This window comes from Epargyreus clarus, unplaced genomic scaffold (assembly GCF_041222505.1).
Source record: "Epargyreus clarus isolate Ecla_fem2 unplaced genomic scaffold, WU_Ecla_fem_2.2 ptg000019l, whole genome shotgun sequence".
NCBI classification, from domain to species: Eukaryota; Metazoa; Arthropoda; class Insecta; order Lepidoptera; family Hesperiidae; genus Epargyreus; species Epargyreus clarus.
The window spans coordinates 5,712,834-5,736,681 of NW_027332227.1; the positions used below are offsets into that span (position 1 = coordinate 5,712,834).

General features: G+C 36.1%; 2 protein-coding genes across 2 annotated transcripts in view; both read right to left on the minus strand.

Moving 5' to 3' along the window:
• Nucleotides 1-351: 351 nt before the first annotated feature.
• On the minus strand, nucleotides 352-5,087 carry LOC140750206 (uncharacterized). Its single transcript, XM_073083619.1, has one exon. It carries the CDS (start codon nucleotides 4,662-4,664, stop codon nucleotides 3,582-3,584), a length of 1,083 nt encoding a protein of 360 aa, XP_072939720.1. The 5' UTR covers nucleotides 4,665-5,087; the 3' UTR covers nucleotides 352-3,581.
• The window catches only part of LOC140750295 (RYamide receptor-like), a 30,580-nt gene continuing 11,796 nt past the window's right edge, over nucleotides 5,065-23,848 (minus strand). Inside the window, exons 5-6 of the mRNA XM_073083739.1 lie at nucleotides 21,772-21,859; nucleotides 5,065-5,204 (exon numbers count right to left, since the gene is read on the minus strand). Of these exons, the coding sequence (XP_072939840.1) occupies nucleotides 5,065-5,204; nucleotides 21,772-21,859 (228 nt within the window). The remainder of the gene's footprint in view (nucleotides 5,205-21,771; nucleotides 21,860-23,848) is intronic.

The window sequence follows — 23,848 nt, forward strand, 5'->3', positions numbered from 1 at the left end:
TGTCTAATTTATCCTGTCGTTTACCTGTCTGGATTGCCGTGGGTAAGTCTCGTTTAATATTTGCGAGCGCAGGTACTTATTTATTTATTTATTTATTTATTTATTTATTTATTTATTTATTTATTTATTTATTTATTTATTTATTTATTTATTTATTTATTTAAGGATCATACACAAAATTACAAAATACAACAGTTCTTACAGATCTAAGTCTTAAAGTTAGTCTTTTTGTAATTTTAGTTACGTATGAACACAACATGCGTAGCAATTAAAGGTGCATTAACAAGAATCTTACTAAAAAATAGGAAATTGATGTTTATAGATAATAAATATATATAATGTTATGCATTATTAAATAGAAATATGTACTATAACAATGAGTATATGGCATGAATAACATATATAATAAATATGATATTTATGATGGCGATGCACTTATGATATACATATATATAATTGTGATTTAAAAAAAATAAAAAAAAAAAAATGTTAGTGTTTGTACATATTATAAATATTATGATATTACTTTACATACGTGCTTAGATTTTATAATAATTTGGGTTCAAAACCCTATAGATTTTATTTTTAAACACTGCAAGTTTATCGTGAAAGATGTCTAAGGTGTCGTCCTTGCTTAAAAACTCTTGTAGCAATTTACACAGTCTAGGAATGAGAGAATTACGTCCTAAGTTAGTTTTGTATATTCTATGGGTAAGTATAGGTCTTGGATACCGTGGTAAATTATTTGGAACAGCGAGTGAGAAGTGATGTAGTAGGTTAGAATTGTCGAGGATGCTATTTAATTGCTTAAACAAAAATGTCAGGTCATGCATTTTGCGTCTGTCCGACAGCATCATAAGATTAAAATTTTGGAGACGATTGCTGTACGGTTCTCGTTTATTTGATCCGTGGAAATAGAAAGAAGTAAAGCGCCTTTGTATAGACTCAATGCGGTCCTTATGAATTTGGTAGGTAGGGTTCCAAATAACAGAGCAGTATTCGAGTTTACTTCTAACGAGAGTAGTAAATAGTAGCTTTCTGGTGTTTATGTTCTTAAATTCCTTGGAGTTCCTGAATAAGAAGCCTAACATACTTCGAGCAGATTTACATATGTTTTCGACATGATTGATAAAATTTAATTTGGAGTCAAATGTTACGCCTAAATCACGTATAGTCTGTTGTTGTTGGAGTTTAACACCATTTATTTGGTATGCCATATCAAATGATTTACGGTTTCTAGTGAATTTAATAAATGAGCACTTATCAGGATTAAGGAGCATTCCATTGTTACTGCACCAGTCCGATAACCTATTAACGTCGTCTTGGAGAGCTTTGGCATCCTTTTCAGATTGTATTTGTTTTGCGATCTTAAGGTCATCAGCAAATATAAAGTACTTAGAGTTACGCATGCAGTTAGTAACATCATTGAGAAAAATGTTGAAAAGGAGGGGTCCTAGAATAGATCCCTGTGGGACTCCTGATGTAGCATAGTACGGCGATGACATGTAGCCCTTAACTACCACCTGTGATGATCTACTCTCTAGGTAAGAGGATAGCCATGACAGCAACGATCCTCCAAATCCAAAATTTGAAAGCTTCTTTATAAGTAGTGAGTGATTGACCTTATCAAATGCTTTAGAAAAGTCTGTATATATAGTATCAACCTGAATGCCCGAGTCGACGGAACTGGAGACGAACGTAAAGAAGTTAGCTAGGTTAGTCACAGTAGATCTGGAAACCATGAAACCATGTTGTTCCTCTGATATAGCTTGTTGCACGTGTCGGAGGAAAAGAGGGTGTAAAAGGGATTCAAACATTTTAGGCAAAATGGATATTATTGAGATAGGCCGATAATTGGATATATTATTACAGCCACCTTTTTTATAAATTGGTACAATTCTTGCTCTCTTCCATAAATCTGGAAAGATTACGGCTTGAAGGGATTTGTTGTAAATAATGCAAACTGGTAATGAGAGAGGCTCGGCACATTTGGCTATGAATACCGCAGGTAAGTTATCTGGACCAGCGCCTTTCCGTGTGTCAAGTCTTTTTAGTTTTTTAAAGACTTCAAACTGTGTAAAATGTACTGTGCACAGAGAGCCACGTCCAATTGACTGGATTGTATCCTTATAGGGTGGACAGTGCGTATCGAAGACCGAAGAAAAATGTTTCGCGAATAAATTGCATATACTCTCTCCATCCGTAGCCACCTGACCTTCGAGAGACATATTCGATGGATAAGAGTTAGAAGATTTTTTCAGATTTTTAAGATGCGTCCAGAAATATTTAGGGTTTTTAGATATATTTGTCTCTATAATTTGGATGTAGTTTTTATAGCTTTTTTTTATTAGTTTATCACAATAATCACGGAGCGATTCGAACTTCAGGCGATCAAGAGGGTTTTTATGAAATTTATATTTTAGTCTGTATTTATTTTTGTAATGTAATGATGAAATAAGTTTTTTACCAAACCAAATAGGATACTTGCTGCTTTTATACGAAGTTTTAGGAACATATTTTTTTATGATTACGTTCAACTTGTTATAAAATATAGCTAACATGAGGTTGACGTCCTCACAGTCAAGCAAGAGATCTAACCATGGTGTTTTATTAAGTTCGTTTATTATATTATTGTAATCTGCCTTATAAAAATTTAATCGAGAATCTAATCTTTCGGTAATTACCTTCTTTAAGTTACATGTTAAAGTTATATCTAACGGAGGATGGTGTTTATCTACGATACATATAGGATTTAAATTTTGTGTGACAGTCAGTTCATTCGAGTTTGATAATATTAGGTCCAGCATCCTTAGGTTAATGTTAGTTACTGAGTTGTACTGGTGAAGATTGTTTTCCTCAATAAAATCAATAAACATAGAATCTAAGTTAGAACTACTAGATGGGCGCAAATGATTGACGCCAGGTTGTTTTGTCCAGGCTAAGTTCGAAAGATTTAGGTCCCCTGCAATTATGACATGATCGTTTTGATGAATTATATTATTAGTGTTTGTTAAGAATGACTCCAAAATGTCCCGTTTAATGGGTGGTGGTAAATAAATGGCACAGAGAGCTATATGATTGAGTTTACCTAACCTAGTTATTTCGATTGTCACCCATAGGTCCTCACAGTTGCTTTCCCAGTGAGTCATACGTTGAGATATAAAATTATTTCTAACTGCTATAACTACCCCTCCTCCATTTTTAACTTTTCTGTCTCTCCTATAAGTTACATAACGACTGTCAAAAATTTCAGTGTCATATATGCTATCGTTAAGCCAACTTTCCGTTAAGATTAATACATCAAAATTATTGTTTAATATATTGAGTTTGACATCACGGCACTTGCTGCGTAATCCTCTTACATTTTGATAGTAAATTTTTAATAATTCCATAAAAATGTGTTATAAGTAACGTATGTCTTTGTAAATATGTAAATTTGTATATAAAGTGTAAAATAAGTATTAAATTAAGTTTACTGTAAATATATAATTGATTAATTTAAGATTCAATATTGTATAAGTGTGTTTATAATTAAATAAAATAAATATTCTAAATAATGTTCTAATAACAAACTCTAAATTCTACGAAAGTGATTCTAACTGACTAAAGTCTCGTATCATGATGTGTTCCGATGATTCTGTTTTTCTCATAAATATCCGACCGTTTTTCACCCAAACGAACTTATATTGAAGTTGTTTCGCCTTATCTCTGGCTAACGCGTGCAATCTCTTCGTTTCAGGAATAAGATGGTCAACGACATATATAGGTTTCTTCTCCCCTGCAATCCCGATATGACTGGTGTTTAGTTTATTATCCCGGTGTTTTTTGTTGTATTGTATTACGTTAGCCATAAATGTATCGCGAACACGAGGGTTGGAAAACTTAACCACAACTGAACGAGGGCGTTTATTTTCCGGATTAATTTTAGCTATCCTTGTGCATTTGTGTACATCACCTTCTTGCAAGTTGTGGCCAGTAACTTTGGCTATTTGAACCATCACATTCAACAGATTTTCATTTTTATGTTCGGGTATACATTGAACTTCGAGATTGCATAATCGTGAGTGCTGCTCCATAATATTTAAGCGGTTGCCAAGGTCTTTAATTGTTGACTTCAATATACCATTCTCCTCGGTGAGTTTTTCCACCTGATCACATCTCAGTTGAAGTTGTTTTTGTATGTCTTCATGTTGCGCATTCAGGTAACTAATAGAATCCTTTATATCATTTATCTCAGAAAATATTTCCTTTGCCTTTGTTTCCACAACTTTTGTCATCCTTCTCTCCATCTTGTCCAACAGGTCATCCATAGCTTCTTGAATCAACTCTTTAACATCATCCAAAGAAAAGTCCCTTGCGCTTTGAGTGGTTGTACTGGGATTAGCGCGACGGAGGGTAACATGAGTTGTGGGGCTCACTTCGCTGGTTGTACCAGTATAGCGTACAGGAGTATTAGAGTTGTCGCCTTTCGGTTCTTTCGAACGACATGTCGGACAAACCCAGCTGCTTTTGAAGTCTTGCGAGATTTCTTTGAATTTTCTCTTCGAGGTGTTAATACACTCAAAATGATATCTTAAGAAACAGGTATTACATTTGAGTTGTTCTAAGGTTAATAAATCCAGCGCACATCCAGCGCATTTTTTGTTTGCAGTTTTAGAACTCATAATGTATATCAGTGTTTAGTGAAGAAACACCGGAACACAGGCAATAAATAATCTGCAAGTTGCGTTGAAGTATAATTGCGTGTGAATAAGCAGTAGGAGCTTCCTTAATAAGCGGCAAGCAAGCCGATAAACTGGTTTAGCGAGCGGCGCGCGGGTAACTTAGCAGTGTGACATTATGCGGCTGCCAGCTGATAACGCAGCGCTACGAATGCAGTTTTATGCACTAAATGATGCAAATAGAAACTGTTGTTACTCACGAACCACTGGTTGGAAGTTTACCAAATAAACACTATTGCTTGCTTTGTAACTCGCACTACAGCAATAACTTAGTAATTGAGAATTTAGGTCACTTTTTACTAGTTTTTAAGCAAAAAACGTAAGGACGGGTTTACAATCAATGTTAATGCACCGACGGCGGGGTGCGGAGTGTGCACCGACGGCGGGGTGCGGAGTGTGCACCGACGGCGGGGTGCGGAGTGTGCACCGACGGCGGGGTGCGGAGTGTGCACCGACGGCGGGGTGTGGAGTGTGCGGAGTGTACTAAAGATAAGATGACAGAAGTACCTCTAAAACGATGACACAAGACAGATGTCTAACTTACGGGAAAATCCACAAGATTTAGTTAGAAATGAACAAATTCTAGAGCTAATCTTGGTTATTGTAGTTATTACTTCTATCTTTTGGAAAATATACGGTTGGATTCACCAAAATCCAATCCAGCGTCCAGATCTAGAATTGCAAGAAATATAAAAGCGATCATTTGTTATAGCACAACTATACTTTTGTTACTTGTACGCGGGAGTTTCATCATGTTTGTGTGTGCTCACAATAATAACTAATGGATTAATTATTGTTTTGAGATTACGTTACAATCAAATATTATATGATTAGACTAAAGTTAGACTGGCAGAGAATGCTTCTAGCGCATTTTATACCATTGTTATTTAAGGTAGGTATAATAAAGTTTTTTGACGACCCGCGTGGCGGAGCGGCCACCATACCGGTCTGACGTGAAAAAGGGCCCCGGGTTCGATCCCCGGCCAGACAGATACTAATTGATGAATTTAGATTTCTGTTTCTGGGTCTGGGTGTTCGTGTATTTGTCTATGTGTGTGCTCATGGCACCCATGAGAAATGGATTCTTTATTATAATCACAATCGATCCCCAAGTGGTTGAACCCTGGCTCCAAATATTATGCAAAAATAAACTTTTGTGGATAATAAGGTTTTTGTGGTTCCAGCTGAGATAAAAATTCTAACCTATAATAATATAAAGTATAATACTAAACCTATAATAGTATTAAGTTCTGTCTAAGTTGGATTGCCCCATTACAACATTCTTCAAACTGAATACTGCAGCGTAATACTTGTTGAGGCAGATATTTAAGTAGTAGAACCCTGTGTGGTTTAACTCCGGTGGCACCACAGCCACATCTATTTCTGCCTAATAACAGCAGTGTTAAGCGCTGCTGTGTTCTCGTTTGAAGAATGTGGTAAGAGACATATGTTGTTTTCGGAAGCACTCCAGCTTAGTCGTCAAGGTTGGGGCGCATTTGTGGCCGATCCAGCTAGGAATCAATCTTATCTAGGCTTGATTACAGTTAACCATGGGTGGTAGTAACTACTTACCATCAGGTGGAGTATGCTCGTCTGCTTTTTTTTTTATAATATAAGAGTAGCAGACGAGCATGCAGTCCACCTGATGGTAAGTGGCTACTGCCGCCCATGGACATCTGTAATAAACCCCAGATAGGATTAGATATTCCTACCTGAGGTCGGCCACAGATGCGCCGCTACCCCTGAGGACTAAGCTGGAATGCCTCGGAAAAGTCTTTCTCCCTTACCACACCCTTCAAACCGGAACACAGCAGCACCTAACACTGCAGTTATTAGGTAGAAATAGGTGTGGCGGTGGTGCCGCCGGAGTCGAACCACAAAGGGTTCTACCACCTTCATTCTGCTTCTGCTTATTGAAGAGCGTGATTTTCAAAAATTTAATTATTTAATTATATATTAAAACAGCACCGCTTAACTTGTCATTAATTAATGTTTTCGCTACGCTATTCTATATCTATGTACGACTGCCTATTTCTGTCTCCGAAGTCGAACGAAAAAATTTAGTAATAAAATACTTGGGAGGCTTTTGCTACTTGTCCCAGATCGTCACCGATACGATAATGCTCCATCGCTTATTGCCGAACAAACGACATCCATCTTTCGGGCGATTCAGATTGAATCTCGCCACCCTACACCCACCCCAGGCTCCTATTGACTTCATTTTTTTAAATTTTTTAGTTGTTATAAGCATGCAAAGCAATATATGAAATTCCAATAAAATATACTTACATTTAACTATATACTAGCTACAATACTTGGGGAGGAAGAGTGTTATCTGCGAGATACCAATGGGTAACATCAATCAATTCGTGATGGCCTCAAGTATAAAGCAGAATGAAAGATTTTGTTTGAAAATCTTAATCTTTGTTTGTTCCATAGCCCTAATAAAGTTATTTAATCTCTTTGTTCATAGCTTCCATCCATCACATTTTTAAGGTCCACTGCTGGATAGGCGTACCCTAATTGGCTCTAACTGGTTCCGTGCCCTTTGAATCCAATTGTTAACCGCTATCTTCTTCAGGTCGTTGGTCCATCTGGGCTGGGACGACCTGTGCTACTTTTGTGTAAATAAGGTTAAATGTATACAATGTTATGTTTTTATTATTCTACAGTGTATTAATACAAATTAAACATATTAATATAATATATATACAAAATACGATACAATACGTATTGCTCATCTCTTAGTCAGACATGTATTATAGATAACAATATGTATGTAGTTACAAATAAATACTGACATAAAAGGACTATGATTGCTTGTATTGAAACTCCGAAAGCTTTCAAAAGAAATTAAAAGATAGTAATATTTGTGAAGGGAAAGCGATATCTGTAGATTACACTCAATACGTTTCATATAATGGCGACGTCGAGAGTAAAGTAAATAAAGTCATTTCTCGCGTCTGAAATAGATAATGTTATGTATTTTATAACTGTGTTTGAAGTTTTGTGTATACATATATGCAAAAAGAAACATGAATATAAAACAACAACACATTTTGTACAAAATGTTGTTGTTATTATATACCTAGATATAAACAACAAAAAAAAACAAATGATCATACATAACACTTGAAGTTGAGTAGGAGGATACTCCAACGGAAAATATGATTGTTATCAATCAATAAAAAAACTTTTTATTTACAATACAGTCTTTCAGTAATAGGTGTAACTCGTTAAATCCAGATATTTGCCTACTGTGGAATTATTCATCCATACCAGTTACCATCCAGTTCTATTTACATAATAAAAAGAAACAGTAAATTTAACGGGACTTCACTAAAATAAAAGGAATGCAGGTTGTAAGAAAAGAAAAATAAGTAAGAACTAATGGCCTAGAAAAACTAATCACAATATTTTTAAACATTGACAAGAAAAGCGCAGAAACGGATAGGAGAAAAACAAAAAGAAAAGGTAAGAAAGGATAACATAATGAAGTTAAAGTAAGGAAATCGTAACCTGTAAAGGGGTTCTAATGGAGCATGCTTGATGGATGAGGGTAAAATGTTCCATAGCTTAACATCTCGAACCGAAACGATTTTATAGGTGAATGCGATTAAATGAGTGTTTTAGAAATGTCTTCCTGGTAGGTAACATTTCCAGTTTACAGTTATAAAAAATCCAAATAAAAACATTTTAGTTAACTTGTCTTGTTACTTCATTTGTTCGTAAAGGTTAATCTTGCAACTGACTTGCAATTAACACGGCTGATGTTATTTTGCTGAAAAAGTGATAGCCTAGTGGTTAAGAAACTCGGCCTCAAGATCAAGAGGTCTGAGGTTCAAATCCCAGACACCTTTGATTGTTCAAAGTTATATACGTACTAGTAATTAATTATCACTTGCTTAAACTGGGAAGGAAAATATCATGAGAAAACCTGGCACACCTGAGAGATTTTATACAAAAAAACGCTTGGCCAGCGTGGTGGACTATGACCTTATCCTTCACATTCTGAGATTTTTTTATTTTCGCTTATATATTTTTTTAAAACGCTTTTTATACTCACAGCCCAACACTATGATTCCCTGTGTCGTGGGTACCATGGACACATACATAGAGGAATACACATCCAGACCTAAAAACAGAAAGCTAAATTCATCAATCAGATATCTGCCTGGCCGGGGATCGACCTCGGGACCCTCTGCGTGTCACACCGGTATGGTGCGCCACGCGGTTTTAATACTACAGATTATATAAGTGTCTGAGAAAAATCCCAATTCCCTGAAATTCTCAAAGAAAAATCTTAGCTTATTAACTAAGCTCTTATTATAATAAAGATTAATTATAATGAGTCTGAGCGGTTTCGAGATTATCTCCAAGTCTTATTAGATATATTAATCTATTATTCGATGACCTTAATCCTTAGTGGTATTTTTAAAAATTGGAGCAGCAAACGAGTTTATATTCCAATTGATGGTAAATAATCACTGAAGCCCAAGGACATCCGTGACCAGTTCCATATAGAACTAAAACCGGTGTGGCGGTGGTTCCTCTTCGTCGACCCACTTCCAAATGAAAAGATTTCTGATCTTTATACATAAGTATTACATGTAGAGTCGATGGATTAACAGATGTTTTTCCATAACGTTGCAATTAAACAAAAGTGTTTTTTATCTTGTGATTTCTGCGTTACGAGAGTTATTTACTTTCCCAATAATTAAGATCAAATTAAGTTACAATGTGACTATTTGTACAGGTACTGGACTAATAAATTATATTTATTCGTACATTTATTCAATTGGTTAGGTTAGGTTAGGTTAGGTTAGGTTAGGTTTTTTTTTTTTTTTAATTTATTTCGAACGGGCTGATGGCGATCGACGTCATTTTTTGATGTTAAGAGCTTAGTTTCTAAATCGATCGGTAGAGCCGTTTAAAAGTTATTAAAAAAAAAACATTTCAAAAAAAAATTTTTTGTACTTTTTTTGAGATTTCTCAAAATCTACGGGTTCGAATCGGATAATAATAAATTGTTTGTCCAGTACCCGTATTAATAATTATAAATTATTCGTACGGTAACCGTATTAATAATTATAAATTGTTCGTACAGTACCTGTATTAATAGACTCAGCCATTAAGTTATTTAGTTTCAGTTATTATAATATTGTAAATAATTTTAATATTTTGTTCAATAAATAATCTCAGAGTTACAAGCTATGAGCGATGTGTGGGTTAATTTAGCTAATTATCTACTTACATAAGTATAGTTTGCCTACATTAAACAGTCTATATCCTCAACCTAAACTAATTTAATTACCACTTATATTTGAGGGGAGAAGGGGAAAATTTGGTACCACGCTAATAAAGTAAGCATAAGTGCATTTTATATACATTTGACAACATTATGTATAACTTATTATAATTTTGGTTATTCTCGCTTGAACTCACTTCATCGTAAGGGTCCATGTTTGCTGTGTGCAGCAAGCAAGTGTATTCCTGTATTCTGGTTGTAAGGATATGATAAGAAAAAGATGGTGGTGAAGATCACAAGCTGCCCAGTTTAGTCCTTAGGGTTAGCAACTGATCAAACGTCGGGGTCAGGTAGGACTACAATTATATTTAGCATTTATTTTAGATGTTACTGGATGGCAGTCACTTACCACCAGGCGGACTAAATGTAGTTTGTTACAGTAATTTCATAAAAAAAAAGTGTGTGTGTGTCAGCTACGACGCACGATTGGAGTTTACTCCTTACGAACGATAATTATGATATATATCGAATAGAAAAAAGGGTAAATGAACGCATCTGCTAAAATGATAAGAGAAACAAACATATATCTGTAATTATTCGGATTATTTATATTACTTCAATAATGCGTATTAAATAATTACTTCAATAATTCAATAAAGTATGTTACAAAATAATATAAATAATAATAACAAGAAAACTTTAAAATCAAAACATTAAAACTTGATGGTTAGGTTGCTGTTTATGTACGTTGTATATAGATGTATACAATAGATGCTACTATATGCATTTATTATACAGCATGCATACCCTGTACTCGGCAGCAGTATACAAGTTGTGGCAGAACTTCGTAATACGCAGGCGCGCAACACACACGTACAAACATACGCACACATTCAACTCTCAGACTGGAGGTAGTGAACTATACAGTGAGACTACGAAGTATCGCGCAAAGAGAAGACCCCGAGAATGAGATACGCTGTGTAATGTATTCCATCTCATTCTTTTACACGTTCAATCCTACAGATATATATGTTTGTCTCTTTCTACGTTACGCCTCAACTTTTCGTGTTACACTTGATTTTACTCCTCATAAAATTTCCGTACCGGGCCTTATAACTCAAATCGTTTCTTAAGGAGTAAACTCCAAAAAAACACTTGTGTTACAGAATAGTGTGACAGAGCCTTTGATCGTAAAATACACAAATTGCGTATTTTTATGGCTGTTTCTACGTCGGTCGTTTATCTACGAGTGAACGAGTTGCGATCGGATTGATAAGTACAAAATAGTGTTTTACATACTCCCTCTAAAAGGAAACTCACGTCATGTAACTGCTTACTTAACTATGCCGACATACGCTTTGATCTTTACCTATTCGTTTTTTTTATAATATAGGAGTAGCAAGCGAGCATGCATTCCACCTGATGGTAAGTAGCAACTGCCGTCCATGGACATCTGTAATTAACCCCAGATAGGATTAGATATTCCTACCCGAGGTAAGCTACAGATGCGCCGCTACCCCTTGAGGTCTAAGCTGGATTGCCTCGGAAAAGTATGTCTCCCTTACCACACCCTTCAAAACAAGAACATAGCAGCGCTTAACACTGCTGTTATGAGGCAGAAATAGGCGGCGGTGTCGCCGCAGTCGAACCACGATGCAAATAATAATGAATACAACTACAGAAGTCAATTCTAACCTGTAGAGGAAGAAATATGGAATAAAATGTTGATTCGTCTAACATTTGTTTGTATGTAGGTACTCATAAAGTTTTGGTAAGTATTATTTGCCAAAGTTTGAGGAGACTGGGTTTCTTTGTTCATATTGTGTTTCTTTTCCACCATTAATAAGTTTAGATGATTCAAATGAAGATGGAAAGTCTGCTGCGCTCAGTTATACCCCTTAGCTCCATAATATACCTTACTAAGGGATTATTTTTATAATTCCACATTATGTTATTGATAGTTTTCGTGTGAAATGTTGTTTTTGGCGGGAAAATATCCGTAATTTAGAGATCGTTCAACGAACTAAAGTAAAGTAAAGGGCGTATGTAGCTCAAAGAATCAACAAGTTGAAATGAAATAAGGCTGGCCATATTACGTCGTAGAGCGGCCAATGAAACAGACAAGTTCTTGAATAGAGACTATGAATCGGCAGATCTAGTATAGGATATACTACGGATGTAATGTCCTTTTTTTTTTTTTTTTTTATAATATAAGAGTAGCAGACGAGCATGCAGTCCACCTGATGGTAAGTGGCTACTGCCGCCCATGGACATCTGTAATCAACCCCAGATAGGATTAGATATTCCTACCTGAGGTCGGCCACAGATGCGCCGCTACCCCTGAGGACTAAGCTGGAACGCCTCGGAAAAGTCTGTCTCCCTTACCACACCCTTCAAACCGGAACACAGCAGCGCTTAACACTACTGTTATTAGGTTGAAATAGGTGTGGCGGTGGTGCCGCCGGAGTCGAACCACAAAGGGTTCTACCACCTTCAAACCTCCTCCTCCTCCTCATAGTGTCCGATGACGGCGACCCTTGTTACGTGTTTGCTCGAGCTTGTGCTCGAAGATGATTTGCAAAGCCAAACTCTGTACATTATTACACTGTACATAATGCAGCTGGCCAGAGCTATTATATGTAGGTATAAACATATGTATAGGTATGTTGGTCTCGGTTGCGCCTTTATTTTTTGGCGTTTATTTTCACGACTTTTTATGCAAGTTTTTTTCAAAGGTCTCCACACCCCTTTGAATCGCACTGTCTCGTACTGGTATACGCTTAGGCACATTAACCCAATCATCTGGTGGAATGTTTCACGTGTTTAAATGGCGCTTAATGACATCTTTATAGCTTAGGTATTGCCCGCCTTGATTTCGTTTGCCGCTAGATAAATACGTGTGTACCGACTCGCTGGACAACCTAAGTTGTGAAAGACAAAGTATTTTTACACACTTAGGTGGAGGCCTATGTCCAGCTGTGGAATGGAAAAGCTGGTGTGATGATGTCGAGTAAATAAAACAAAGCTTTCAGTTCAATGTTTTAATACATTTGTGTTTTTTACCTATTTTTTAAGTTGACAAATAAGTCCCCACTATTTTCTTTATTAAAATCTCTCATGTTATTACATATCTATCGTGTTTGTGATATAATGTTTTAAATATTTCGAAAGAGAAATATCGGTATGTTTTTTTTAGAAAGGTAATCTAAATTGAAATAATAGCATTTTCAGAGAGCATTTCAAAGAGTTATTCGTTGTATTGCATTCATATTTTATGAATATGATTTATTTTATTAAATAATTGACAGGGACTCAGTTACCAACCTGGAATCGGAAATTTGAAATATATTTAGGTAAAAAAGAGACGCATCTAAAATACACGGTTACATTTGAAAAACAGTAACAGATAAATTAAATATAACATTAGAATTGGACTTTGTTGAGCATTAATTCGAAGAAGTTTCCTTTGTCTTTCCCAGACCTCCAATAGAGTTCGAATACTGACGGAAAACGTACAAGAGAAAATGATTTCCTTCTTATGTACAGTCAGCTGTAAAAGTAGATGAGCAGATTGAATGTTTCAAAAATACATACACACCGATATGTGCGAAATGGCTAACATAACTAATATGATATGTCACTTTTGACGCTGCAGTATTCAGCTACTTTTGAAACTTTGCGACGTTTATCTAATTATGGTGCTAGTTGTGTTCGGCTACTTATTAACGCTAGCTATTTTTGAAACCTTAATCTCTTAATCTATTTTTGGAGCTGACTGTACATTTGTAATTATATGCTCTGGTACTTAATTACATACGACTACAGGACGTCTTTTCTACAAATATTCTAAAATTTATTAATAATATATTGGACAGTTACACTATAGTATCTATGTAAAATTTTGGTAGATACAATTTTGGACTATAACATCGCAATAAAACACGAAATGTGAGCAGTGTATAGATCTAGAGCCTGCTATCGTATCCTCCAAAGGCATTTATTATAAATAACAGATACTATCTTCCGAAAGTAATTATTGGAAATTCTAAACACTAGATATTTGAAGTCCTTTCATATATCTGCACAGTTAGCCCGATTCTCATTTCCAAATTATTGTTATCAATAATATAAACAGTACTAGAAATTAGATACCTACAATAGATAAGATATATTAGATAGTATGTAAAAGGGTAAATTTTCTTATTTTCTTAAAATGATACAGTCATTAAATTTACAATATAAAATACATTGTAGAGGGAAGTTTAAGGGTTAGTAGATCGATCTTTCTACATCGATTGACCTCGATCGTACCCTCCCAATTCTCCTCTGAATACATTTGAATACACTTCGACGATGGATCAAAATTCGATCGATCGTCGATCATTGTTTTATCGTAGCTATCAAGCTTTAGCAGTTGGACAGATACCACAGCGATCCTTGGACACAGAAATGAGTTACATTTACCTGTTAATTACTAAAGTTAAGTCGGTAATATAATTATATCCCTTAATTAACGTACTTACTTTATTAATTAAACTTTATTTAATAATTTCCTACGTTTCAGTCAAAGACACTTATTATAATATATTTTATTATAACATAGGTACCTATATATAATCTGGAGGCACGGCAGTGCCTCCGCCAAGTCGAGCCAAAGCCAACAAAAGTTGCATGGTCGTAGCATTCTTTTACAAATTTATTGTAATTAGAACGACTATACGAACCGATTTTAAAACAAATTTTATGGACGCAGCTTACAAACTGTTAGAAATGACATTGCACCCTTTTCACTAACCAACAATTTCTTCATATATTCACTAATCTCTCCATAATTGATGCCTGAAACTTTGTATAACAGATCAATTTGTGTTAAGTTTATCCATTCTATAATCTTTATGATTGCTAAAATACTGATATACAATTGTAAGTACCTTAATTTGTGTCTACTTAAATTGCAAATTTGCAAATTCGGAGTGTAGTAGGCAAAAATTGGTGAAAGTTTACTTTTTAATACTGGCAGGTTTGATATAAGTTTGATATAATGCTCTAATTTTCGAATTTCATGTGATAATTAGAAATAAATTATTACTATAGTGATGAAAAATACTGTGAGGAAACACCCAAAGTATATTCTAGTCTCATTTTCAGACCATGAAATGAAATGAAATTTATTTAGTACAAGAATGTACACAAAGGTTACAGTGAGAGAAATTCAAAATATTCTACCATTACTGTGTTGTGCGATCATGTTAAACTATAAATGGGTAGTCGGACCGTCGTAACATGGTTTAGAAAGGACCTCATAATGATAACAGATACGAACTTCAGGGCCTAACTGCGTATCTACGCCGTTTAAGGATCAACTGGATAGGAGTTTAATGTAGGGTTGCCAACATCAAATTTCGAAAACTAGGATTTAAAGTTGGAAAGTCCAGGACAATGCAGTTTCAAAACAGGACGCAGTAATATAGTAGCAATAGTTAATAATAATGTAGTACGTAGTATATATGAAAATAGGTTACACGAAGTTCAAGTAATAATAATCATATTTTTTAATAAAATAATTAAAAAAAACACTTAAACGAATATAACGTAATGTAAGGATAGCGTTAATATTGCTCGTAAAATACATGACTTTATTAGGGCGCTTTAAAAACCCAGGACAATACTTGAAAACTACTTAAAAACTATGTTTATATTACAGAAATTAGGAAATGTGGGATTTAGGAAAACTGGGAAACTGTGTTGTGGGTACTACGGAGACATACAACGACGAACACACAAACATCCAGACCCAGGACAGAAGACTAAATTTATCATTCGGATATCTGTCTGGTCGGGGATCGAACCCTGAACCCTTTGAGCGTCACGATGATATGGTGACCGCTCCGCCACGCGTCACGCGGCTAAAGATAGTCACAAATAGTCCAATTAGGTATAATAGGTGGTAGCTATAATAGGTATATAACTAGCTGACCCGGCAAACGTTGTGTTGCCGTATAAATAAAAAAATGTTAAGGGTGAACAACCCTTATCACTTAGGAGTATGAAAAATAGATAGTAGCCGATTCTCACACCTACTGAATAGGCATATAAAATTTGGAGAAAATCGGTAAAGCCGTTTCGGAGGAGTACGGTAATTGTAACACGAGAATTTTTATATATAAGATTATATTTGGCAATCATAGTCAAGAGACGGACTAGTTAAAGTAATTACTAAATTTGTATCCATTTCCATTTTGTAAAATAAATCAAAATCTCATATAACATCATCGACGATTATGCCTATTTTCAATCAAAATGAACTCTCGACCTAATTGGATCCCAATTCACTGATTTGAACGTAATAATTGCCGGTACACATACATAATTCATACATACAATATTATCCTCATGTTTCGTTGAAGGATTCAGAATTATATAGGATTGCCACCTACTTTGATTTTATTTATAATATAGGAGTAGCAGATGAGCATACAGTCCACCTAAGTGGCTACTGCCGCCCATGGACATCTGTAATCAACCCCAGATAAGATTAGATATTCCTACCTGAGATCGGCTACAGATGCGCCGCTACGCCTGAGGACTAAGCTGGAACGCCTCGGAAAAGTATTTCTCCCTTACCACACCCTTCAAAATGGAACACAGCAGTGCCTAACACTGCTGTTATTAGGCAGAAATAGGTGTGAGTCGAACCACAACGGGTTCTACCACCTTCAAATATAGTACTTTGCGACAAGCATGCAGTTCACTTGATGGTACGTAAGTGACTACTGCCGCCCATGGCCATAGAGGACTAAATTGGCATGCCTCGGAAAACTATACCTCCCTTACCGCACGCTTCAAACTTAGATCACATCTGCGTTTAACACAGTTATTAGGCAGGTATAGGTGTGGCGGTGGTGCCGCCGGAGTCGAACTTCAGAAGTCCACCTTCTAACTTACCACCATGTATGTTTTTTCTCTTTCAACGCACTTTAATAATATATTTAATAAGTTGTTGTACATAGTAAACAGAAAGAAAAAATAAATTATTTTGTACTAGAAAAAGGATTTCAAAAAGAACTTTTTTCCAGCAGTCCTTCGCTCTCTCGGGCTCAGTTTAATAAAGACTGACGCGTACAGAGTAGCTTAATTTTTCTGATGACCTTTTTTTCGCCCACTCACATAAATATAGGCTACAATTACGTACACTTTTTTAGGGTTCCCTACCCAAAGGGTAAAAACGGAACCCTGTAATTTTTTTACGGAGAATGTATGAGACTGGCAGACATAAGAACAGATGCTAAAAATAAAAAAAGTTAAAAATAAAAGCGCGTTGCCATACAGGAAACCGCTTTTCGACGTTTTTCGCTATCTATTGAACCGTCATAGATAGACAGTTCAAATTTTCACAATGCATTTTATTCTATGGTTGTTATGATAAAAATAGAAATAAATGACAATTTGGTGGTGCGGAACCCTCGGTGTGCAAGTTCGACTTGCACTTGGCCAATAATTTAATGATCTTTTATTTAACTCTCTGCTAATGTTCTTGTTAATGATCTTTGCAATTAACCATCGTAAATCGAAATCGAACACAGATACAAAATATTAAAAATTCTCCAATTCCGCACGATTGCCAAAAAGCAGTATAAACCGGATTAAACTTTAATTTGACTTCACACCTACACTATCCATGTGTACTTACACAAATGCAAAGCTCAGCTTAGGCCTCGCGGACTATACATTGCTACCCTCCACCACACCACATTACTTCGGCGGGGATTTCGTTGCCCCATTTATCACAGCTAGGACATGCCCTTAATAGTTCTAGAATAAAATTTCTGCGCAGGTGATTTATGTAGACGAATACAAGTTTACTGCAAAAGATGTTTATCTTTATACTTCACTAGTAGTTCCCGCGGCTTCACCTGTGTTTTATAAAAAATATCATGACATACATGTAAATGACAGTAGCACCAAAATTAGTCGTACCAACTTAGAAACCTTCGTGGGCTCATGACCAACAACCTTGCTAAAGACCATCACATGTTCAAATGCATAGTCTACGATTCTTCAAAGGACATACAGACAAACATTCATTTTTACATTATATATGATTTATTTTTATTCGGACAACAATTTATAACGTATCGTTATACTAGTCGTACGATAAGCAATCTACGATAAACTTTGGTTTGGGTCAGTGAAATATTATATATTCACCTAATATTACGTTACAAGAATGTATCGAAGAAGGATCCGGATGTAAAAGGGTCTTGGGTTCGATTCTAAGAAACCGGAAATTTAAATAATGTATTTTATATCCGATTTGGGTATGGATTTCCTTGTACTTGATTGTGTGAAAAAAGTAGGTTTAAGTTTCTTTATTTATCAGAAGCGATCGTTTAAAAGTCTTGTTTGTCCAGACCAGAGTTATATGAGTATCGTCGTCAATCCATTGAGTCCCACTGCTGGTCACAAGTCTCCTCTTACAATGAGAATTGAAGGTTACCAACGCCACACCCATTTCTGCCTCATAGCAGCAGTGTTACGGGCTGCTGTGTTTTGGTTTGAAGGGTGTGGTAAGGGAGACATACTTTTCCGAGGCGTTCCAGCATAGCGCTCAGGGGTAGCGGCGTCAGTAGCCACTTACTATCAGGTGGACTGCATGCTCGTCTGCTACTCCTATATTATAAAAACAGAAGAAGTCTCATTAGGCCAAAGTCTACGGCTTCCTGTTGCTGTCTTATTGTGGTTACGTTGTGTGGTGTTAGATGGCAATATGTGGTCCATGGTAAATAAATACATTCACACAAACCATCATTGTGGTGTAGTTGTAATATGTGTGACTAAGTGTTCACAAGTGTTGCCTAAGTAGGCACTTAGGCACTTAGTTGCGTCATGCGTGAAATAACAGTTGTTTGAGTGTCATGACCAAAGTTAGTTACAAAATCTTTTACTTAGTTAGTTAAATGACTTAGTTAAAACCCAACATCATGTCAGTCTTAGAATGTAACATTAACTCGAAGTTTTGATGTTGTCGTTGTCAACCGGTTACTGTCCCACTGCTGGGCCCGGGTCTACTGTCAGAGTGAGGGGGTTTTAGGTCACAGTCGACCGATCTGGCTTATATCAAATTAGTGGACTTAACATACCTATAATATATTTGAAGTGAAAATTTCTTTAGGCGCGTTGAGCATTTTTTGGGTGAAAAAAAATCATCTCGTCATCGTCACGCTTATGATCAAGGATTAAAGTTCAAATTGGTCTTTAATAACTTCTTTACAAACCAAAATTAATTCAAAAATAATAAATAACTAATAGCTCGACGATGCAATTCATAAGTTACTTAGATTTCACTTCTATCGGCAGTCCTCAACGACGTCCCCGTTTTTTCAGGTTTTCCTTCACCTTAAAGTACCTTTTCACTTTAAAGTAAGATAATTTATTTCTAATACACACATGATTGTGAAAAAATAGAGGTTCGTCTCTTCTGTTTGAACCACGTAACCCGATTGAGCCAATTTGCAACTACTTAGACTATCACTCCACTTTGTTGACTACATACTTATGTGAAGTGGAATTGCACTGAGAGTGCCCGAGCTGGCGGCACTGGCGCTCTGGATATCGTCGCCGGTGGCACAACCTTCGTCGTTTTTAACGAAGAGCAACTTGAGCATTTTCGTTTTGAACCCCCAAAAGAAGTAGACTTGGAGTTACGGAAGTTAGCCAATCCGCGACGTGGTTGTATCGACCCTCGCACGTCGACGAATTCTGCGGAAAAAACAATGTATGAGTTTTTTTTATATTTTAAAAGTAGCAAACAGACGACCTAATGGTAACTGGAAGCAGATGCATATACATTGGACATTGGACATCTATTACCAATCTTAGGTAGGAATATTTTCTACCTGAGGCGGCAGATTCGCTGCTACTAGTTTAGTTGGGATGCCTTGTATTTAAGTCTCTTTTTTACCACCAAACCAGAACACAGCAACACTGTTATAACGACGAAGGACTCCGGAGATATAAATCTATTTTCCCATAAAGCAAACGAAAGTTCAATCCGTATTAGGCTAACTTCCTAATGGCTGCTATTGCGTGGGCGATCGTTGCGTAGGCTTGCTATTCGCTCGAGCGTCGACAAACAGAACGTGTTTGATTTTGATCCAAAAATAAACAGACGATCTATGCATCTGTAGCTATGTCGCCGAGCAACTTCTAACAGTCGCGTTAACCATTACTACGTCGCTAAACGTACCGGATGCTCAAGCTGCGGAAAATGTAGAATGAGCTTCCTCCTGAGATATTCGCGAAACACCATCAAGCTCCTCAAGAAAAGTGTTAAAAGAGCTCTCCTTCAAAGCCGCCGATGATTGGCGCCCCTCTGGTGTTGCAATAGGCGACGTTGACTACTTTCCATCAGGTAGCATGTCTGCTTTATCGTTAGGTTTAACTATAAAAAAGCTGTAGTAGCCAGTGGACCAGCTATAGAGATAATCTATTTAAATATAACGTTTCCTATCGGCTTTCATAAGATACCAATCAAGTCCAATTACTGCGTTTAATTGGACCATTTAATCGGCTTATACGTCTATTATGAGAAGATATAAAAATATTGACATACAAATAATAGATTTGATGATGATACCCAATCCGCTTAGCCGGATCTATTGACATGAACAACAAAGATTTTCTTAGCCAACGACGCCACAAGAAGAGTAATATGACAGATTTTAATATAATATACGGCGTGTTTTTTTATTTCAATTTTATATATTTACTTATTTCATTCAATTTTATATTTATTTATTTCAATTGTTGGCAGAACCCTTTAGTGGTTCGACTCCGGAGATCAAACCACCATATCTATTTCTGCCTAACAACAGCAGAGTTAAGTGATGCTGTGTTCTGATTTTAAGGCTGAAGGTAGCAAAGGAGACATTAACATTCGAGGCGTGTCAATTGAGTCCTCGGCAGTGTGGCCGACCTCAGACAGGACTCTAAAATATGCTGTCTCATTATTTTATTTTACCACAAAAAGATGCAATTAAAATTACCTTTGATCTTATTCATACCATTACAAGTTGTTATATTACATGCAAAGTAATGATGTGGTAAGCGCAAACTCGTTATGTATTTTATAAAGACCCAAGAACCTAAATTAAAAACAAACACCAATCTAAATAAATTTCGATCAAACAAAAGTCTACATGTTACTTTCACTGCCCTGTAAAATAAATTCAAACGATGAAAAACATTGGGTAAAAACATTAAAATTATTAAAGTTAATTTTGTTGACAGTTTGATGAAAATAACTTTTCCATAATCACGAATTAGGTCGGCGAGGTGTCTATTGATCGAAAATTGTTTGTGTCGGGCTGTGAATGTTGAAAGCGTTTCCTTACCTTCCTGTGCCCTTACCATGAGTTTTCAAAACTTCCCACAATTTTACCTTACGTTTACTCAATCCAATATTCTGTTCCGTTTGCTTCAGTACACTGAGTAAACGTAACAATAAGTAAGTGCTCAAGTCTTTCTGTCTGCCTCACATGTTCACAAAAAAGAGAGACAAATCATAAAGCGCCATTTTGTCAATTTAGACATTTAATGTTACGTTACTGACACTATAGTTCTGATACAATCCGCTAGGGGCGCTGATTGGAAATTGTATGGGCAAATACGTAAACAAATACCAAAACAGTCATATTTGTCAAAACGTAAAAACTCATGGTAAGAATACTGGTAGAATCCAACTGTTTTAATTTTCTTAACTTATGGATTAATATAAATTAAATTAATAAACGTAGCTCTCACCTGACATCGGTATCCCCTCACACACACTCGAGCGGTGACATGTACGCGCCGGCTCATTTCCAATCGTACACAGCACACTCTCAAAAATCTGTAGCACACAAATTAATATGATAATGCCATTTCCATTAAAAGCTCGTACTCACGAATTATTCCCCCTTTATCGAGATGATATTAATAAGCCAATTCCGAAAAATTACGAAGGGATTTTTTTAAATTTAAGGTAGTAAGAGCCTCTGTGGCTCGACTAATAACAGCAATGTTAAGCGCTGATGTGTTCCACTTTGAAGGGTGTGGTAATGGTGTCCCCATTCCATATTTATCCAAAGAGTTCTAACTTAGTCCTTAGGAAGTTATACATGCTAACATCGGGGTAGAAATTTGATCTTATTTAAATTTGTTGATTACAGTCATGTTCCTGGTCGGCATAGCCACTTACGATCACTGTGGACTGCACGTTCGTTAGACTCGATAATGTCAGTTCAGCTTGTTTTTTATAATATGGAGTAGCAGACGAGCATTCAGTCCACGTATGGTAAGTGGCTACTGCCGCCCATGGACATCTGTAATCGACTGCAGATAGGATTTAGATATTCGTACCGGAAGTCAGCCACACATGTTACGCTACCCCTGAGGACTCGGAAAAGTTTGTCTCCCTTACCACACCCTTCTAACCCGAATACAGCAGCGCTTAACACTGTTGTTATTAGGCAGAAATGGGTGTGGTGGTGGTGCCGCCGGAGCCGAACCACAAAGAGTTCTATCACCTTCAAAATTTGCATCAGACAGCTGCATTTAGTTTCTCTCTCCGTTTCTGTGTGGGCTTTACAAATATGCAGATATAATGTATGTGACAGGGAAGGATTAGCCGACGTTTAACTTACGTGTTCTTACCGCTTATGAGGCCATAGTTGGAAGATGTTGTCTTTTTGTAACTTTTTATAATTTTACTATGCACATCACAGCAGTTACTAAACAAAAGTACGTAAAGTAAGTAAAGGTTTTGGCACTAACATCATTAATCTCACTCGCTAAAGATCAGAGTAAGAATACTTAGAAAACATTGATGTGTTAGGTGTATATTAAAAAACAATTATACTTTACATTACGATGATGAAGAATAGAACTTAACTACTTAAATTATATCTGAGAGAACTTAAAAATTCGTCATCAATCCATTAACGTCCTCGCTTGCAAAGCGCGGGTTGGCTGACTTCATACGTCTTCATAATTTTTAGTTTATTTTGTTATAAAAAGTTCTCGCTTGCCCAGGTTTCCTCATTAGGTTTTCCTGCACCATAAAAGCAAGTGATATAAATTCGAATAATCAGAATTGGAGCTTTTCATTTCTACGACTAACAATACGAGTTTCAGCCGCTAGGCACTTACTGCATCACTACTCGACTTGATTGACATATTTCAAATTTTACGAAAACCAACTTGCACCTGGCTAACATAGTGGGTTATCATAGATTCCGACTTTATTTCTACCCGACTGCCAAGGGTTAATGTTTTTTGATTGCATGTATACTTACACTCGAATACATACATACACATACATACACACACACACACACAAAGAATAACATAGGTACATTGTATGTCTGATAATTTGCTATCCCCATCAGCCCAAATGGCTGGATGGATTTTAATATACGAGGTGTCGTTGATTTTGTGGGAGTTATACAGGCTATGTTTTAAGCAGTCGGATTTTTTTAGTATTAAGACGAGGTCAGTACTAAGTTTTTGAGGACCAGAATAATTAGAAGTGGACTACCGTCTAATCTGTCTACAGGCCGTGGCCCTGGCAAGTCGAAAAAAATAATATTGTTTTGACACATTTTTATATCCGTACAAAATTTATACTAGTCAGAAACGAATTCAATTATTTTGCTATTATAATAAACTTCATGAAATGTATGCTGTAATTAAATATACAGGATACCTAATTAACTAAAATGTATACACAAATATAACCAACCACCAACTATTGCGGTTGGGTTGCGTATTACCCGCCATCACTCCGTCAGTATATCTCTGTCTGTTGGTGGCTATAAATTAATATTTATAACATAAATTA